Source organism: Symphalangus syndactylus, chromosome 24, assembly GCF_028878055.3.
Source record: "Symphalangus syndactylus isolate Jambi chromosome 24, NHGRI_mSymSyn1-v2.1_pri, whole genome shotgun sequence".
Taxonomy (NCBI): domain Eukaryota; kingdom Metazoa; phylum Chordata; class Mammalia; order Primates; family Hylobatidae; genus Symphalangus; species Symphalangus syndactylus.
Window position 1 is genome coordinate 8,545,394 of NC_072446.2, and position 14,065 is coordinate 8,559,458.

At 53.4% G+C, this 14,065-nt stretch overlaps 1 protein-coding gene across 1 annotated transcript in view; it reads right to left on the minus strand.

Annotated features, from left to right (window-relative positions):
- PRPF6 (pre-mRNA processing factor 6) overlaps positions 1-14,065 on the minus strand; it is a 50,511-nt gene that overhangs the window by 3,723 nt on the left and 32,723 nt on the right. Inside the window, exons 12-18 of the mRNA XM_055266488.2 lie at positions 11,674-11,796; positions 6,995-7,116; positions 5,149-5,287; positions 3,787-3,906; positions 2,718-2,894; positions 2,049-2,182; positions 1,221-1,312 (exon numbers count right to left, since the gene is read on the minus strand). Of these exons, the coding sequence (XP_055122463.1) occupies positions 1,221-1,312; positions 2,049-2,182; positions 2,718-2,894; positions 3,787-3,906; positions 5,149-5,287; positions 6,995-7,116; positions 11,674-11,796 (907 nt within the window). The remainder of the gene's footprint in view (positions 1-1,220; positions 1,313-2,048; positions 2,183-2,717; positions 2,895-3,786; positions 3,907-5,148; positions 5,288-6,994; positions 7,117-11,673; positions 11,797-14,065) is intronic.

Here is a 14,065-nt window from a genome sequence, read left to right on the forward strand (position 1 = left end):
CTCTGGCCCACCCAAAACCATGGCAGCCCTGAGGGCACAGAGGAGACACGCTGCAGAGTCTCACTCTGTCGTTCAGGCTGGAGTGCAATGGTGCAATCTCGGCTTACTGCAACCTCCCACTCCCGGGCTCAAGCAATTCTCCTGCCTCAGCCTCCCGAGTAGCTGGGATTACAGGCGCACGCCACCATACCCAGCTCATTTTTGTATTTTAGTAGAGACGGTTTCACCATGTTGGCCAGGCTGGTCTCGAACTCCTGACCTCAGGTGATCCGCCCACCTCAGCCTCCCAAAGTGCTGGGATTACAGGCGTGAGCCACCCCTCTTGACCTATTTATTTATTTTTTGAGACAGGGTTTCACTCCTGTTGCCCAGGCTGGAGGGCAGTGGCGTGATCTTGGCTCACCGCAACCTCTGTTTCCCAGGTTCGAGTGATTCTCGTGCCTCAGTCTCCCAAGTAGCTGGGACCACAGGCACACGCCACTGTGCCTGGCTAATTTTTGTATTTTTTGTAGAGACAGGGTTTCGCCATGTTGCCCAGGCTGGTCTCAAGCGATGGACTCCTGGACTCAAGTGATCCTCCTGCCTCAGTCTCTCAAAGTGCTGAGATTACAGGCATGAGCCACTACACCTGGCCAATTTCTTTTAAATTTTAAAAGAAAAAGAAATGATAACACTTCAGAACACGAAATCAAATTCTCCCATTTTGAGGCCAAGAATTTCATTAAAATGTCTTAATGGCCAAGTATAGCTGAAACTTTTGACTGATTCACACAAACAACACATTTTAATAAAGTCCATCTGAAGCCTGAGCCCCCACTCCCTCAGGAAGCGCCAGCCCTGCTGAGTCTGGGAAGCCAGGAAGCACCCCCTTACCGGAGTCAGGGCACCCCTTACCGGAGTCAGAGCACCCCCTTACCGGAGTCAGGGCACCCCCTTACTGGAGTCCGGAGTCAGGGCACCCCCTTACCGGAGTCTGGAGTCAGGGCACCCCCTTACCGGAGTCAGGGCACCCCTTACTGGAGTCAGGGCACCCCCTTACCGGAGTCCGGAGTCAGGGCACCCCCTTACCAGAGTCCGGAGTCAGGGCACCCCCTTACCGGAGTCAGGGCACCCCTTACCGGAGTCAGGGCACCCCCTTACCGGAGTCCGGAGTCAGGGCACCCCCTTACCGGAGTCAGGGCACCCCCTTACCGGAGTCCGGAGTCAGGGCACCCCCTTACCGGAGTTAGGGCACTCCTGCAGCGCCTTGGCCATGAGCGTATTTGCGATGTTCTTCAGCCCTGCACGGTACTCCAGCCGCACGGACTCCAACCTGAGGAGACAGGTTGGAGGAGGTCCCACAGCCGTCTACCAACAGCACATATTCTGGTAGCTTCTGGGAAGCCTTGTCTGAAGGGCTCTCCACAGTCACAGCAGCAAAAACTCCATTCCCTGCACAGCAGAGCTCATCCACCACAGAAGCAAGGCACTGGTGCCCACATCCCTGCCAGCCCCACTGGCAACCACCCCAAGGCAAGACCTCAGATCCTGACGCTGTCCAGGTGCAGGTGAAGGCATCCAGAACAAGCAAGACCAGCCTGGGAGAGCCAGGGCCGCACAAGGCACCCAGGAGCTGCCTGTCTGCGGCAGTGCCCATGCAGTGCTCCAGCCCTGTCATCCTGAGCTGGACGCAGCACCTCCATGAACAGAGCCTGCACCTAGCAGACTCCTGCCCACCTCCAGGGCCCTCCACGCCACCTGCTCTGTGGAGCTGGCTCTCCAGGGTCCATCCTTCCCTCATCCCAGCCATCATTAACCCCTCCCTCTCCCAGGCACCCTCCATCAGAACACAAATTAAACTGCATCAAACCATTACAGCCTGTCACAGTATCTAGGCTGAACTCTCCCAAGGCAGGGACCGTGATTTCTCATGGCCAGCACCTACCGCCCCCCAAGCCCCTGAGCCTGGAAGCACTGCACAAGTGACTCCACACAAGCAGCTGGGTGAGGGCGGCCCACCTGATGGGAAAGCTGTGCCCAGAGGCCGGGCTGCCCCCACCAGGACTCACCACAGCCCAGGGTTCTTTGGGTTCTTCAGACGAGACTTTTCCAAAATGGCCCGTGCCCGAGTAAGCTGCCCAATCTTCTCCTCCAGCCGAGACAGCAAAAGCCACAGGGGTGTGGAGTGGGGACACTTCTTCAACTGCAACCAACAAGTAAGAGAACAGCTCAGGTGGTGTCTATGAAGAACTGGGACACAGCCATGCCCAGCTTCTCATCTGCAGTGGGTGAGCAAGTGCCTCAGGGCTGCCATGTCCATGGAAAAACACCCCTCACACTCTGCATTTGTGGGTTTACAGGTGTGCGGTGGTGCTGTGGACCTGTGTACACAGGTCTGTATGTACCTGCCTTTACTGCAGGTGTGCCACACTCTGCATTTGTGGGTTTACAGGTGTGCAGTGGTGCTGTGGACCTGTGTACACAGGTCTGTATGCACCAGCCTTTACTTTAGGTGTGCCACACTCTGCACTTCTGAGCAGTGTGTGCAGCTTCATATAAGGAAAAGCACAGAACTCAGTGAGGGGACCAGGGTTTGGGTCCTGAGTCTGCAGCTGCATCAGCTGTAACCCCAGCCCTCCACATCTCCTCAGAGGTGAAGGGCAACGACCCTGCACCAGGGGGCTGAGTTTTGTGAATGCCGGGTCAGCTGCAGCCCCAGGGTGCAGGCAGAGACGTACCCCCTGGTTATAGGCTTCCCGCGCCCTCTCCATCATCTCCTTCTGCTCCTCGATCTGCCCCTTCATCATCCACAGCTTGGGGAAGTCCTCATAGTGCCGCAGGGCCTCCTCGCACAGATCCTGGGCTGCCCTGATGTTGTCTTGCACCCACTCCAGCTTCACAGACTTCATGAACACCTGTGGGGCAGACATGCACTGTCATGCAGGGCACTGGCTCCAGGGTACGTACTTCATGGTACGCTCATCCTTAACACTGTTACCTGCAGTATTGTGTGTACTTCTGTAAGCTTTTCATAGCCTGTTTGTGTACACAAAAGGTGGGGATAAATATATGTTTTGTTTTGTTTTTTTGAGATAGAGTCTCGCTCTGTCACCCAGGCTGGAGTGTAGTGGCGCGATCTCGGCTCACTGCAAGCTCCACCTCCCAGGTTCAAGCAGTTCTCCTGCCTCAGCCTCCCAAGTAGCTGGAACTACAGGCGCGCGCCACCACACCCATCTAATTTTGTATTTTTAGCAGAGTTGGTCAGGCTGGTGTCAAACTCCTGATCTCGTGATCTACCTGCCTTGGCCTCCCAAAGTGCTGGGATTACAGGTGTGAGCCACCGCACCCAGCCGTATGAACTTTGTTGTTGTTGTTGAGACAGTTTCCCTCTTGCTGCCCAGGCTGGAGCGTAATGGTGTGATCTCGGCTCACCGCAAACTCTGCCCCCGGGTTCAAGCGATTCTCCTGCCTCAGCCTCCTGAGTAGCTGGGATTACAGGCATGCACCACCACGCCCGGCTAATTTTGTATTTTTAGTAGAGACGGTTTCTCCATGTTGGTCGAGCTGGTCTCAAACTCCCACCCTCAGGTGATCCGTCCGCCTTGGCCTCCCAAAGTGTTGAGATTACAGGCATAAGCCACCAAGCCCAGCCATATGAATGTTTTAAAGTCACATCACAAAGATGAGTGTGCTGTGGTCTCGTCCGCCTGCCGTCATCTCACTCCCATCACCACCCAAGCCAGGCGTGGGGCCCGCGTGTGCACACCATGCAGCCCAGATGGCCCAGCCCTGCCTGTCACTGCATACCCGGGCGGTGGGGGCACTGCTCCGCGCCTTGGCCAGCAGCCTCCGGGCCCGCTCGTACTCATCATTCTCGGACTCCAGCTTCACGGCTGCCAGCCATATCTCCTCACTGTTGGGGTTGGCCTGGAGGGCAAGTACAGCAGCGTCAAGAGGGGTCAGAACACAGGGACCAGCGCATGATCACACTTAATCAAAAGCAGGCAGGCAGGAACCGAGCCAGGCCTTGCTCTGCTGCAGGATTAGTCTGGTCCAAGCCCTTCCCAGGGAGATGACAGAGCAGACTCCAGTGCAAGAATCTGGACTCACCTGGAAACACACAGGCCCATGTTCACTCTGGTACAGTGAGGACAGCGAGGAGGCCGCCAAAACACTCGAGCAATAATGGGGGTGGGTGCAGGGCCATCATATCCAGGATCCACCCACACCCTCTCAAAGCCCCTGAATGGGTCACTCACATCCTATACTGGCAGACTCACCACACGCAACCTCGCTCTTTCCCTTGAGCTTGATGAAAGGAAGCCAGCTGTCCTGTCCTCATGAGCTCACATGGGCAGGAGAGAGGACTCCCAGGGTGCCACTGGCATGGGGAGAAGGTGTCCACATGCCAAGGAGGCTCACACAGCCCAGAGCCCAGTGGACACGCAGGCTCTGCCCTCAAAGCCTCCCCAGGGCTGGTGCCCAGGGCTGTCTGAATGCATCCTAATCAGCACAGCCGCCTAAGAGAGTGGGTGGAAGGAAAGCCACCTGACAGGCAGAGAGCGGGCAGGTGGAGGGGACGCTGCAGTTACTCACAGGAGTGATGCCATCTCAAACAGGCAGCTGAGAGCAAAAGGTTAAACCCAGGCCAGTCCCCTCTCATGGTATTTGCTCAAAGAAGGGCACACTCTATGATAGCCTGAGCTACAGTAACAGACTTTTATATAGCATTCTATAGCTTATTAAAAAGTGTGTCATAAAGTATTAGGGTGTTATATGTGAAAATAAAGACAACGTACTTAAAAAAACACACGCGCTCCCCTCGTGACAACCAGGCACCCTCAGGCCTGGCTCAGTGAGGCTGTCTGAATGCGTCCATTCACATAAGGGCGCCCTCAGCCCGTGTGACCCCGTGCTCCATGTTCTGAAACATTTACCTGTGGTCACAGTGAGTGGGGGGACCGAGAGGGAAGGATCTGCCACGTGGGCTGCTTTCCTGCTCTCGGGCCCCTTCACGGCCCCTGCTCCTGTGGAGCAGCCCCTGGACTCCAGTGCACCCCAACCACAACACGTGCCACGTTGTATGTGGGAGATTTTCAGGCCCCAGTCAGGCCCCAGGTCAGGTCCTGTGTGCACGGGCCCCTCACCGCACAGGCGACCCTCACCCACCTGGAAGGCCAGGGCCAGGATGCTCCTTGCTGCGGGCACATCCCCTGCCAGCCACTTGGACTTGGCGCCCATGAGCCACAGCACCTCCGCTTTGGGGCAGTGGGCCACAGCCCTCTGCAGGAGTGCTTCCAGGGACTCCCTGCAAGATAGAGGCCACGGTCACCAGAGTCAGGGCCATAAACCAGAACACACACCACACTCAGCCATGGCGTGGGCGTGCCAGAAAGACAGTTACTGCTCCAAAGTTCGATGCTATAAATGATTGACCAGATTTTACGATGGGGAGAGTGTGGGGAAATCTTTCCTCTCCATAAAGGTTCTAAAATCAACTACTGAAGAGGGTTCTACAAAGCAATGCATTGTTTAAATAGCAGAGCTGGAGAGACGAACTTCACAAGAGAGCCTTTTACAGCCATGTGTCCTGGAAGCAGCAGTAACTTCAGTCTGTGACAGGGGAGGCCTTTTCATCTCGAACCACAGAGCACAAGCACACCCCGGACCCACTGATAAAGATTATGATCCCAGGTTGACTCTCCTGGCATCCAAAAGAATTATCTCATAGGAAGAAAGTGTTTTCAGGTCACTATTGGGCAAAACTGCCAGCCTTGGGCATCAGGTCTGACGCTCCTGGACTCTCACGTGGCCCACCACCCTCAGTCACATCAATGACCCCTTTGGGCCTCAGTGAGTGCGACAGCAAGACAAAGTGACCACACACAATCACACTGTGTGGAGCAAGGGCCAGCAAAGCAACCGTGCTCTCCAGAGGACCAGCTCCCCAGCACTGCTGCCTCCCCTCATCCCTGCAAGCTCATCCCTGCGAGCGTGCACTGGGGAGAAGGCAGGGCAGCCGTAGGGCACTGCCCACTGTGCCCAGGGGTCAAGGGCAGCAGTTCATATTCAGGTCACGGGCCGAGAGACCTCAGCCTACACCTGGCACTGCCCTGTTCTTCACTCAAACTGCCCCAGGTGACCTTCTACAGAGGGCCACCATGAGAGCCATTCCAAAACGTCCCCAGAGGAGATCACTCCGAAACACCAGACCAGCTGGTGGGCATGGGGAGGGGGCCAGGACTTCAGGAGGACACATGGAAAGACGTCCTGAAGAGGTTGAGATTAAATCACACCAGAAAAGGAAAGAGACAACGGCTCAACATTCTCAGCTGTGGCCCCAGTGAAACCAGCAGGGCCAGTCCTCACCTGGTACAGGGAGCATCACCCGAGGACCTGGGAGAGGACGGACAGAGGGTGCGTGGGGACACGAGCCCAATGCCCTTGAGAGCTACCCATTTAAAACAATAAACTGCAACGCCAAATTTAATCAGCATTTACAGCCAATAAAGCAAACCTGAAAGATGTTTTCAATTAAAGAGTACAGTTAAATAAAATTGTCAAGGATCTCCTCTGAGCACAAAAATCAGTCAAAACCCAAAGCCAGCAAGCTGAAATGGAAAACATGCCTGCCTGAGCCCAGATGCTGCCCCACCCACCGCTGCAGCCAGTGCTCGGCCGTGGGCCAGTGCTCGGCCGTGGGCCACGCGGGCTCCAGCCTCGAGTCTACACCCAGGCCACTCCTCAGGCTACAGGACACCTAGCGGGACGGGCCCCCTGGGTTCCTTGGTACCTCAACTAGAAAGCAGTATTATCGCTGTCCCAGAAGGGGCTATAAAGATGGGTCCAGTTGCAAAGTCCCAAGTGCCATAAAATCCTTCATCACGACCAGAGGGCCAGACCTCAAATGGGCACAAGACTGGATGAGCAGACATGAGAGTTTTAAATTCAGGGCTACACAAATGGAGCTGAAGGTTTCATTAGCGCCCTGGGGCAGGCGGGTCCCACTACATACCGAGTGCCATGGTTCTTCTCGAAGTACGCGGCACGCAGCCACACACTCTTCTTGCTGGGGAACACCTGCAGGGCGTAGGCGTAGATGGCTCGTGCACACTCCAGGGCATTGTGGGCTACACACTAGAGCAGAGAGACAGACATGAGAATGGGCAGCCCAGCACTGGACACAGAACAAGTGGCATGATGCCCTCCCCAGCCTCATACTATTCTCAAAGATGACATCTGCTAGAAGGTGTACCACAGGGTTTTATCTAGTTAGAACCACAATCCAGGCCAATTGCGGTGGCTCACGCCTGTAATCCCAGCACTTTGGGAGGCCAAGGCAGGTGGATCATCTGAAGTCAGGAGTTTGAGACCAGTCTAACCTACATGGTGAAACCCTATCTCTACTAAAAATACAAAAATTAACCAGACGCAGTGGCATGCGCCTGTAATCCCGGCTATTCGGCAGTCTGAGGCAGGAGATTCGCTTGAACCCAGAAGGCAAAGGTTGCAGTGAGCCGAGATCACACCACTGCACTCTAGGCTGGGCGGCAGAGTCACACTCTGTCCTCTCCCCCAGAAAGAAAGTAGAACCACAATCCAGGACTGGGAAACCTACTTCTGGGCACAGAAAACACTGTAGTTCTTACTCCAGCATTACAAGCACTTTGAAAAACAGCTGTGCTTACTCCAGTGTACATGAAAGAGACAAGCCTAAGGATGAGGACGAGAAACAAGAACACTGAAAAAGGGGCACATGGGGCTGCCTGCTGCTTCCTTGGCCTGCGAGAGGTGCGCAAGTCACTAGCTGCAGGTGATGGAGGTGTGCACAGTCACACACACACACACACACACAGGGCTGTGGCCGAGGCATATGCATACGTGCACGCACACACGCACACACACACACACGGGGCTGTGGCCGAGGCATATGCATACGTGCACGCACACACACGCACACACACACACGGGGCTGTGGCCGAGGCATATGCATACGTGCACGCACACACACGCAGACACAGGGCTGTGGCTGAGGCATAGGCACACGTGCACACACGCGTGGGGCTGTAGCAGAGGCATATGCATATGTGCACACACACGCACACACAGACGGCTGTGGCTGAGGCATATGCATACATTCACACACACACACACGGGGCTGTGGCCGAGGCATATGCATATGTGCACGCACACACGCACACACAGATATGGGGCTGTGGCCGAGCCCTATGCACATGCACGTGCACACACACACGGGGCTGTGGCCCAGGCATATGTACGTGTGCACATACACACACATGCTGTAACTGCAGATCAAACATATTGGTTTCTTTTTTAAAAATCAGGTGTAGTGGCCATGGCGGTGGCTCACGCCTGTAATCCCAGCACCCTAGGAGGCCAAGCCAGGTGGATCACCTGAGGTCAGGAGTTCGAGATCAGCTTGACCAACATGGTAAAACCCTGTCTCTACTAAAAATACAAAAACTAGCTAGGCATGGTGGTGCATGCCTATAATCCCAGCTACTTGGGAGGCTGAGGCATGAAAATTGCTTGAACCCAGGAGGCGGAGGTTGCAGTGTGCCAAGATTGTGCCATTGCACTCCAGCCTGGGCGACAGAGAGAGACCTTGTCTCAAAAAAAAAAAAAAAAATTAGGTATAGTATATATTTACCATGATAAAAAGTTACATTCATTAGAAACCTGTAAAAGACAAGTGAATACAAAGAGAAAAAACCCAACCACTCCAACAGAACTACAGTAAACACAGTTCTATTTTCTTCAGGCTTTTTTTTCCCTATACTCAAGAATGATTTTATCTCTTGGTTAGCATCAACAACAAAAGAAAACAAAGAAGCCAGTTACCATTTGCAGCGCTAAAGCCTCTGGGGGTTCGTCTGACTGGCGATCATGTCACCTGGAGACTCACTGGGCCGGGTTCAGACATTTCCCACTCAGCCTCACACAGGGACAAGTCACCGTCCTCTGCGCCCTACAGATGCTGAAAGGATTTTTTTTTTTTTAAGACAGAGTCTCGCTTTGTCACCCAGGCTGGAGTGCAGTGGTGCGATCTCGGCTCCCTGAAACCTCCACCTTCCCAGGTTCAAGCAGTTCTCCTGCCTCAGCCTCCCAAGTAGCTGGGATTACAAGCGCCTGCCACCACACCCGGCTAATTTCTGTATTTTTAGTAGAGACGAGGTTTCACCATGTTGGCCAGGCTGGTCTCGAACTCCTGACCTCAAGTGATCCACCCACCTCGGCCTCCTAAAAGTGCTGGGATTCCAGGCATGAGCCACCGCGCCCGGCCACTGAAAGGATTCCTGTACCAAGAAGGAGTTTGTTGCTGAAGGTAAGTGAGAGGCCACCAGGAATTGGGTCAGGAACAAAGTTTTGCAACTGTGAACATGACAATGGCGAAGATCTGGACTGACAGCTCAAAGCTGTCCAAGTCCCCACACAGGGGCACCGAAGAACACTTCCCAGAGGAACAGCTGCCTTCTACGAGAGGAAGGGACAACAGTGAGCCTCCCAGTGTTAAGGACTCCCAGCATGAAAACGGGTAAGGAGAAAGAAAAGGAGTGGGGATGTCACTGAGATTTCTTCACTCAGACCTGATGCCTCCCAAGTCACATGGCTTCAGTCTGACTCAACCAGCACAGAAACCAGCAAGGGCCCTGCCTCAGGCACTGTGTCCTGACCAGGAGCATCTGACAGGTCAGGGAGGATGCCAGTGAGGGTCAGGCCCTGGATAGAGCACTCTGGTCTATGCCCCTCTCTGTGATTTCTGATCCAAGTCCTGAGGGTTGGTGACAAAGCATTTCAGACTCTCCATCGCCTCCTCGGACCTTCACGAGCAACCCAAGAGTGGCCTGAACACCCACAGGATCAAGTGATGCTGTGCCCAGGGCCCTGGTGTCCGGGAGGGAAGCAGCACCATAGCACACTTCTGGGCACAGAAAACACTGTCCTTACTCCAGCATCAAGAGCACTTTGAAAAACAGCTGTGCTTACTCCAGTGTATGTGAAAGAGATGACAAAATAATAAGAGAAAAACAGGCCAGGAGCGGTGGCTCACATCTGTAATCCCAGCACTTTGGGAGGCTGAGGCAGGTGGATGGCCTGAGGTCAGGAGTTTGAGACCAGCCTGGCCAACATGGCGAAACCTCATCTCTATAAAAAATATAAAAATTGGCCAGGCGCGGTGGCTCACGCCTATAATCCCAGCACTTTGGGAGGCCGAGGCGGGCGGACCACAAGGTCAGGAGATCGAGACCACGGTGAAACCCCGTCTCTACTAAAAATACAAAAAAAATTAGCCGGGCGTGGTGGCGGGCACCTGTAGTCCCAGCTACTCAGAGAGGCTGAGGCAGGAGAATGACGTGAACCCGGGAGGCGGAGCTTGCAGTGAGCCGAGATTGCACCACTGCACTCCAGCCTGGGCGACAGAGCAAGACTCCGTCTCAAAAAAATAAATAAATAAATAAAATAAAAGGACGCAGAGACAACAGGTGAGACTGGGTCTTGCTGTCACTCAGGCTGGAGTGCAGTGGCACAATCACAGCTCACTATGGCCTCGAACTCCTGAGCTCAGGTGATCCTCCCACCTCAGCCTCCTGAGTAGCTAGGACTACAAGCGTGCACCACCATGCCTGGCTTTTGTTTCTGTAAAGACGGTGTTCTGTCATGTTGCCCGGGCTGGTTTCAAACTCCTGAGCTCAAGCGATCTGCCGTCTCGGCCTCCCAAAGTGCTGGGATTATAGGTGTCAGCCCCCGTGCCCAGCCTGTGGGTGCAATCTGAGTAAGGTCTGAAGTTACCTGTCCCAACATCAATTTCCTGATGTTGATAGCTGAGCTATGGCTGTGTAAGAGAATGTCCTCTTTTAAAGAAATACACACCAAAGTGTTTAAAGGTAAAGGGCATCACATCTGCAACTCATTCATTGTCAAACAGCTCCAGAAAAAAAAATAAGAGTTAAGTGCATGAGAGTAAACAGAAGAAGAAAGCAAATCTGCGGCCGGGCGCGGCGGCTCACGCCTGTGATCCCAGCACCGTGGGAGGCCGGGCGCAGCAGCTCACGCCTGTGATCCCAGCACCGTGGGAGGCCAGGAGCGGCGGCTCACGCCTGTGATCCCAGCACCGTGGGAGGCCGGGCACGGCGGCTCACGCCTGTGATCCCAGCACCGTGGGAGGCCGGGCACGGCGGCTCACGCCTGTGATCCCAGCACCGTGGGAGGCCGGGCGTGGCGGCTCACGCCTGTGATCCCAGCACCGTGGGAGGCCGGGCGCGGCGGCTCACGCCTGTGATCCCAGCACTCTGGGAGGCCGGGCGCGGTGGCTCATGCCTGTAATCCCAGCACTTTGGGAGGCCAAGGGGGGTGGATCACGAGGTCAGGAGATCAAGACCATCCTGGCTAACACAGTGAAACCCCGTCTCTACTAAAAATACAAAAAATTAGCTGGGCGTGGTGGCACGTGCCTGTAGTCCCAGCTACTCCGGTGGCTGAGGCAGAAGAATGGCGTGAACCCAGGAGGTGGAGGTTGTAGTGAGCTGCGATAGCGCCACTGTACTCCAGCCTGGGCGACAGAGCAAGACCCCGTCTCAGATTAAAAAAAAAAAAAGAGAGTTTTCAAATAGCCTGCTGTTCCCACAAGCAGAGACTCCATATTACGGACAAAGGCCCCTGTTGCCAACTCACACTGTCAGCATCCTCCATCCAGGTATGCTTCCGATCTTCCTCCTCAATCCCAATCCCAATCACGGCACGCATGACGGCCTGGCAGGTGGCCACACTCCCAGCCCTGTCACATTCCTCGGCATCCTGAAAGAGGAACACAAAACTTATTTTTGATTTTGGAAATCAGAGCTGCAGATTCCCAATGGGGAGCACGGCATTCCTGAATGGTTAAAACTGACAGACATCAGCACAAGATGCTGACACTGCCTACTGGGGATCTGAGGAAGTGAGTCTACTGCACGCCAATCAGAAAAAACAATAGAGAAATGTCACAAAGGACATAGGCACACTGTTCACTGCAAAATAAAAATGCAAACAACTTCTAAACATGTGAAAAGAAATGTAAAGCCTTTTTTTTTTTTTTTTTTAAGAGACAAGGTCTCAGCCGGGTGCGGTGGTTGACACCTGTAATCCCAGCACTTTGGGAGGTCAAGGAGGGTGGATCACGTGGTCAGGAGTTCGAGACCAGCCTGGCCAACCTGGTGAAACCCTGTCTCTACTAAAAAAATAAAATACAAAAATTAGCCAGGCATGGTGGTGGGTGCCCGCAATTCCAGCTTACTCAGGAGGCTGAGGCAGGAGAATCACTTGAACCCGGGAGGCGGAGGTTGCAGTGAGCCAAGATCATGCCACTCCACTCCAGCCTGGGCAACAGAGCAAGACTATGTCTCGGGAAAAAAAAAAAAGAGAGAGAGAGTCAAGGTCTCTCCCTGTCACTGAGGCTGAAGTGCTGTGGTACAATCATAGCTCAATGCGGCTTCCAATTCCCAGGCTCAAGGGATCCTCCCACCTCAGCCTCCTGAGTAGCGCAGACATGCATCACCATGCTCATTGTTACATTATGTTTCATAGATACAGGGTCTCCTTATGTTGCCTAGGCTGGTCTTAAACTGCTGGTCTCAAGTAACCCTCCTGCTTTAGCCTCCCAAAGTGCTGGGATTAATGCATGAGCCACCACACTCAGCCCCTATTCTTATTTTCAAGATGCTAATTAAACTATTCTAAGTACCATTTTGCACGTATCAGATGAGCAACATTGGAACATTTGCTGACTGGCTCACTTGGTGAAGGGGGGCATAAATCTTATACTGCAAAGAAGCACATATCTCTGGAGGGCAATTTCTCATTCTCTATCCAAATAAAACAGGCACCTATTTGACCCAGCAGTTCTACTTTAAGGCATTCATGTGACAAATATATTCCCATGTGTGCAAGACAATGCATCTACCAACAAGAGACCGATAAGCCAGCTAGAGCAACAGCGTGCAGGAGCACAGGCACCACTGTGGCGTGCCAACCTGGGGGACCACGATATGAGTGAGCAAAGTGTGACAGGAGCCACATGCCTCCCAGACCCTCCCAGGGCCCCGCCAGCACCAGAAAACCATCCCAGACAGAAAGCAGAACCAAGAGCAAGGATCTGAGGCAGAGACGCTGGCACGAAGGTCAGTGGTGAGAAGAATCCATGAGGCAAGGACGCAGCACCCAGACCCTCAGGGCCTGCAGCAAAGGTGCTGGCTCTTCGTCCATGTACAGTTTCTACTGAATGCAAACTGCTTTTGAACCACGGTAAAGTCAAACCATGAGAAGTCAGGGACCATCTGTATTTGCAAATCATGTCTCTGATAAGTGACTATATCCAGAATATATAAAAACATCTCTTACAACTCAATAATAAAACAACAGACAAAAATAATACATAGACCATAATAAAGACACAATCCAATGTAAAAGTAGGCAAAGGATTTCAATACCTCCATGCTACAACATGGAGGAACCCTGAAAACACACTAAGTTAAGGCCAGTCACAAGACAGCACGTGTCGTGTGATTCCACTCACAGGTGGCCCCCAGTGTGGGACGATGCAAAAGCCACACACATTCAGTAGAAGCAACACTTTGACTCAAACCACCACCCTGTTTTTTCACTTTCATCATAGCATTCAATACATCACATGAGTTATTCAACACCTTACGTTCAATGACTTTGCCCAACTGTAGGCTAAGGTAGGTGTTCTGAGCGTGTTTAACGTAGGTAGGCTAAGTGGTAAATTTCAGCAGGTTAGGTGTATCACACGCATTTTATTTCATTTTATTTATTTTTTGAGACAGAGTCTCGCTTTTTCGCCCACGCTGGAGTACAGTATCACGATCTCGGCTCACTGCAACCTCTGCCTCCGCCAGGTTCAAGAGATTCTCCTGCCTCAGCCTCCCGAGTAGCTGGAATTACAGGTGCCCACCATCATGCCTGGCTAATTTTTTTGTATCTTTAGTAGAGGCAGGGTTTCACCATGTTAGCCAGGCTGGTCTCCAACTCCTGACCTCAAGTGATCCACCCGCCTCAGCCCCGCAAT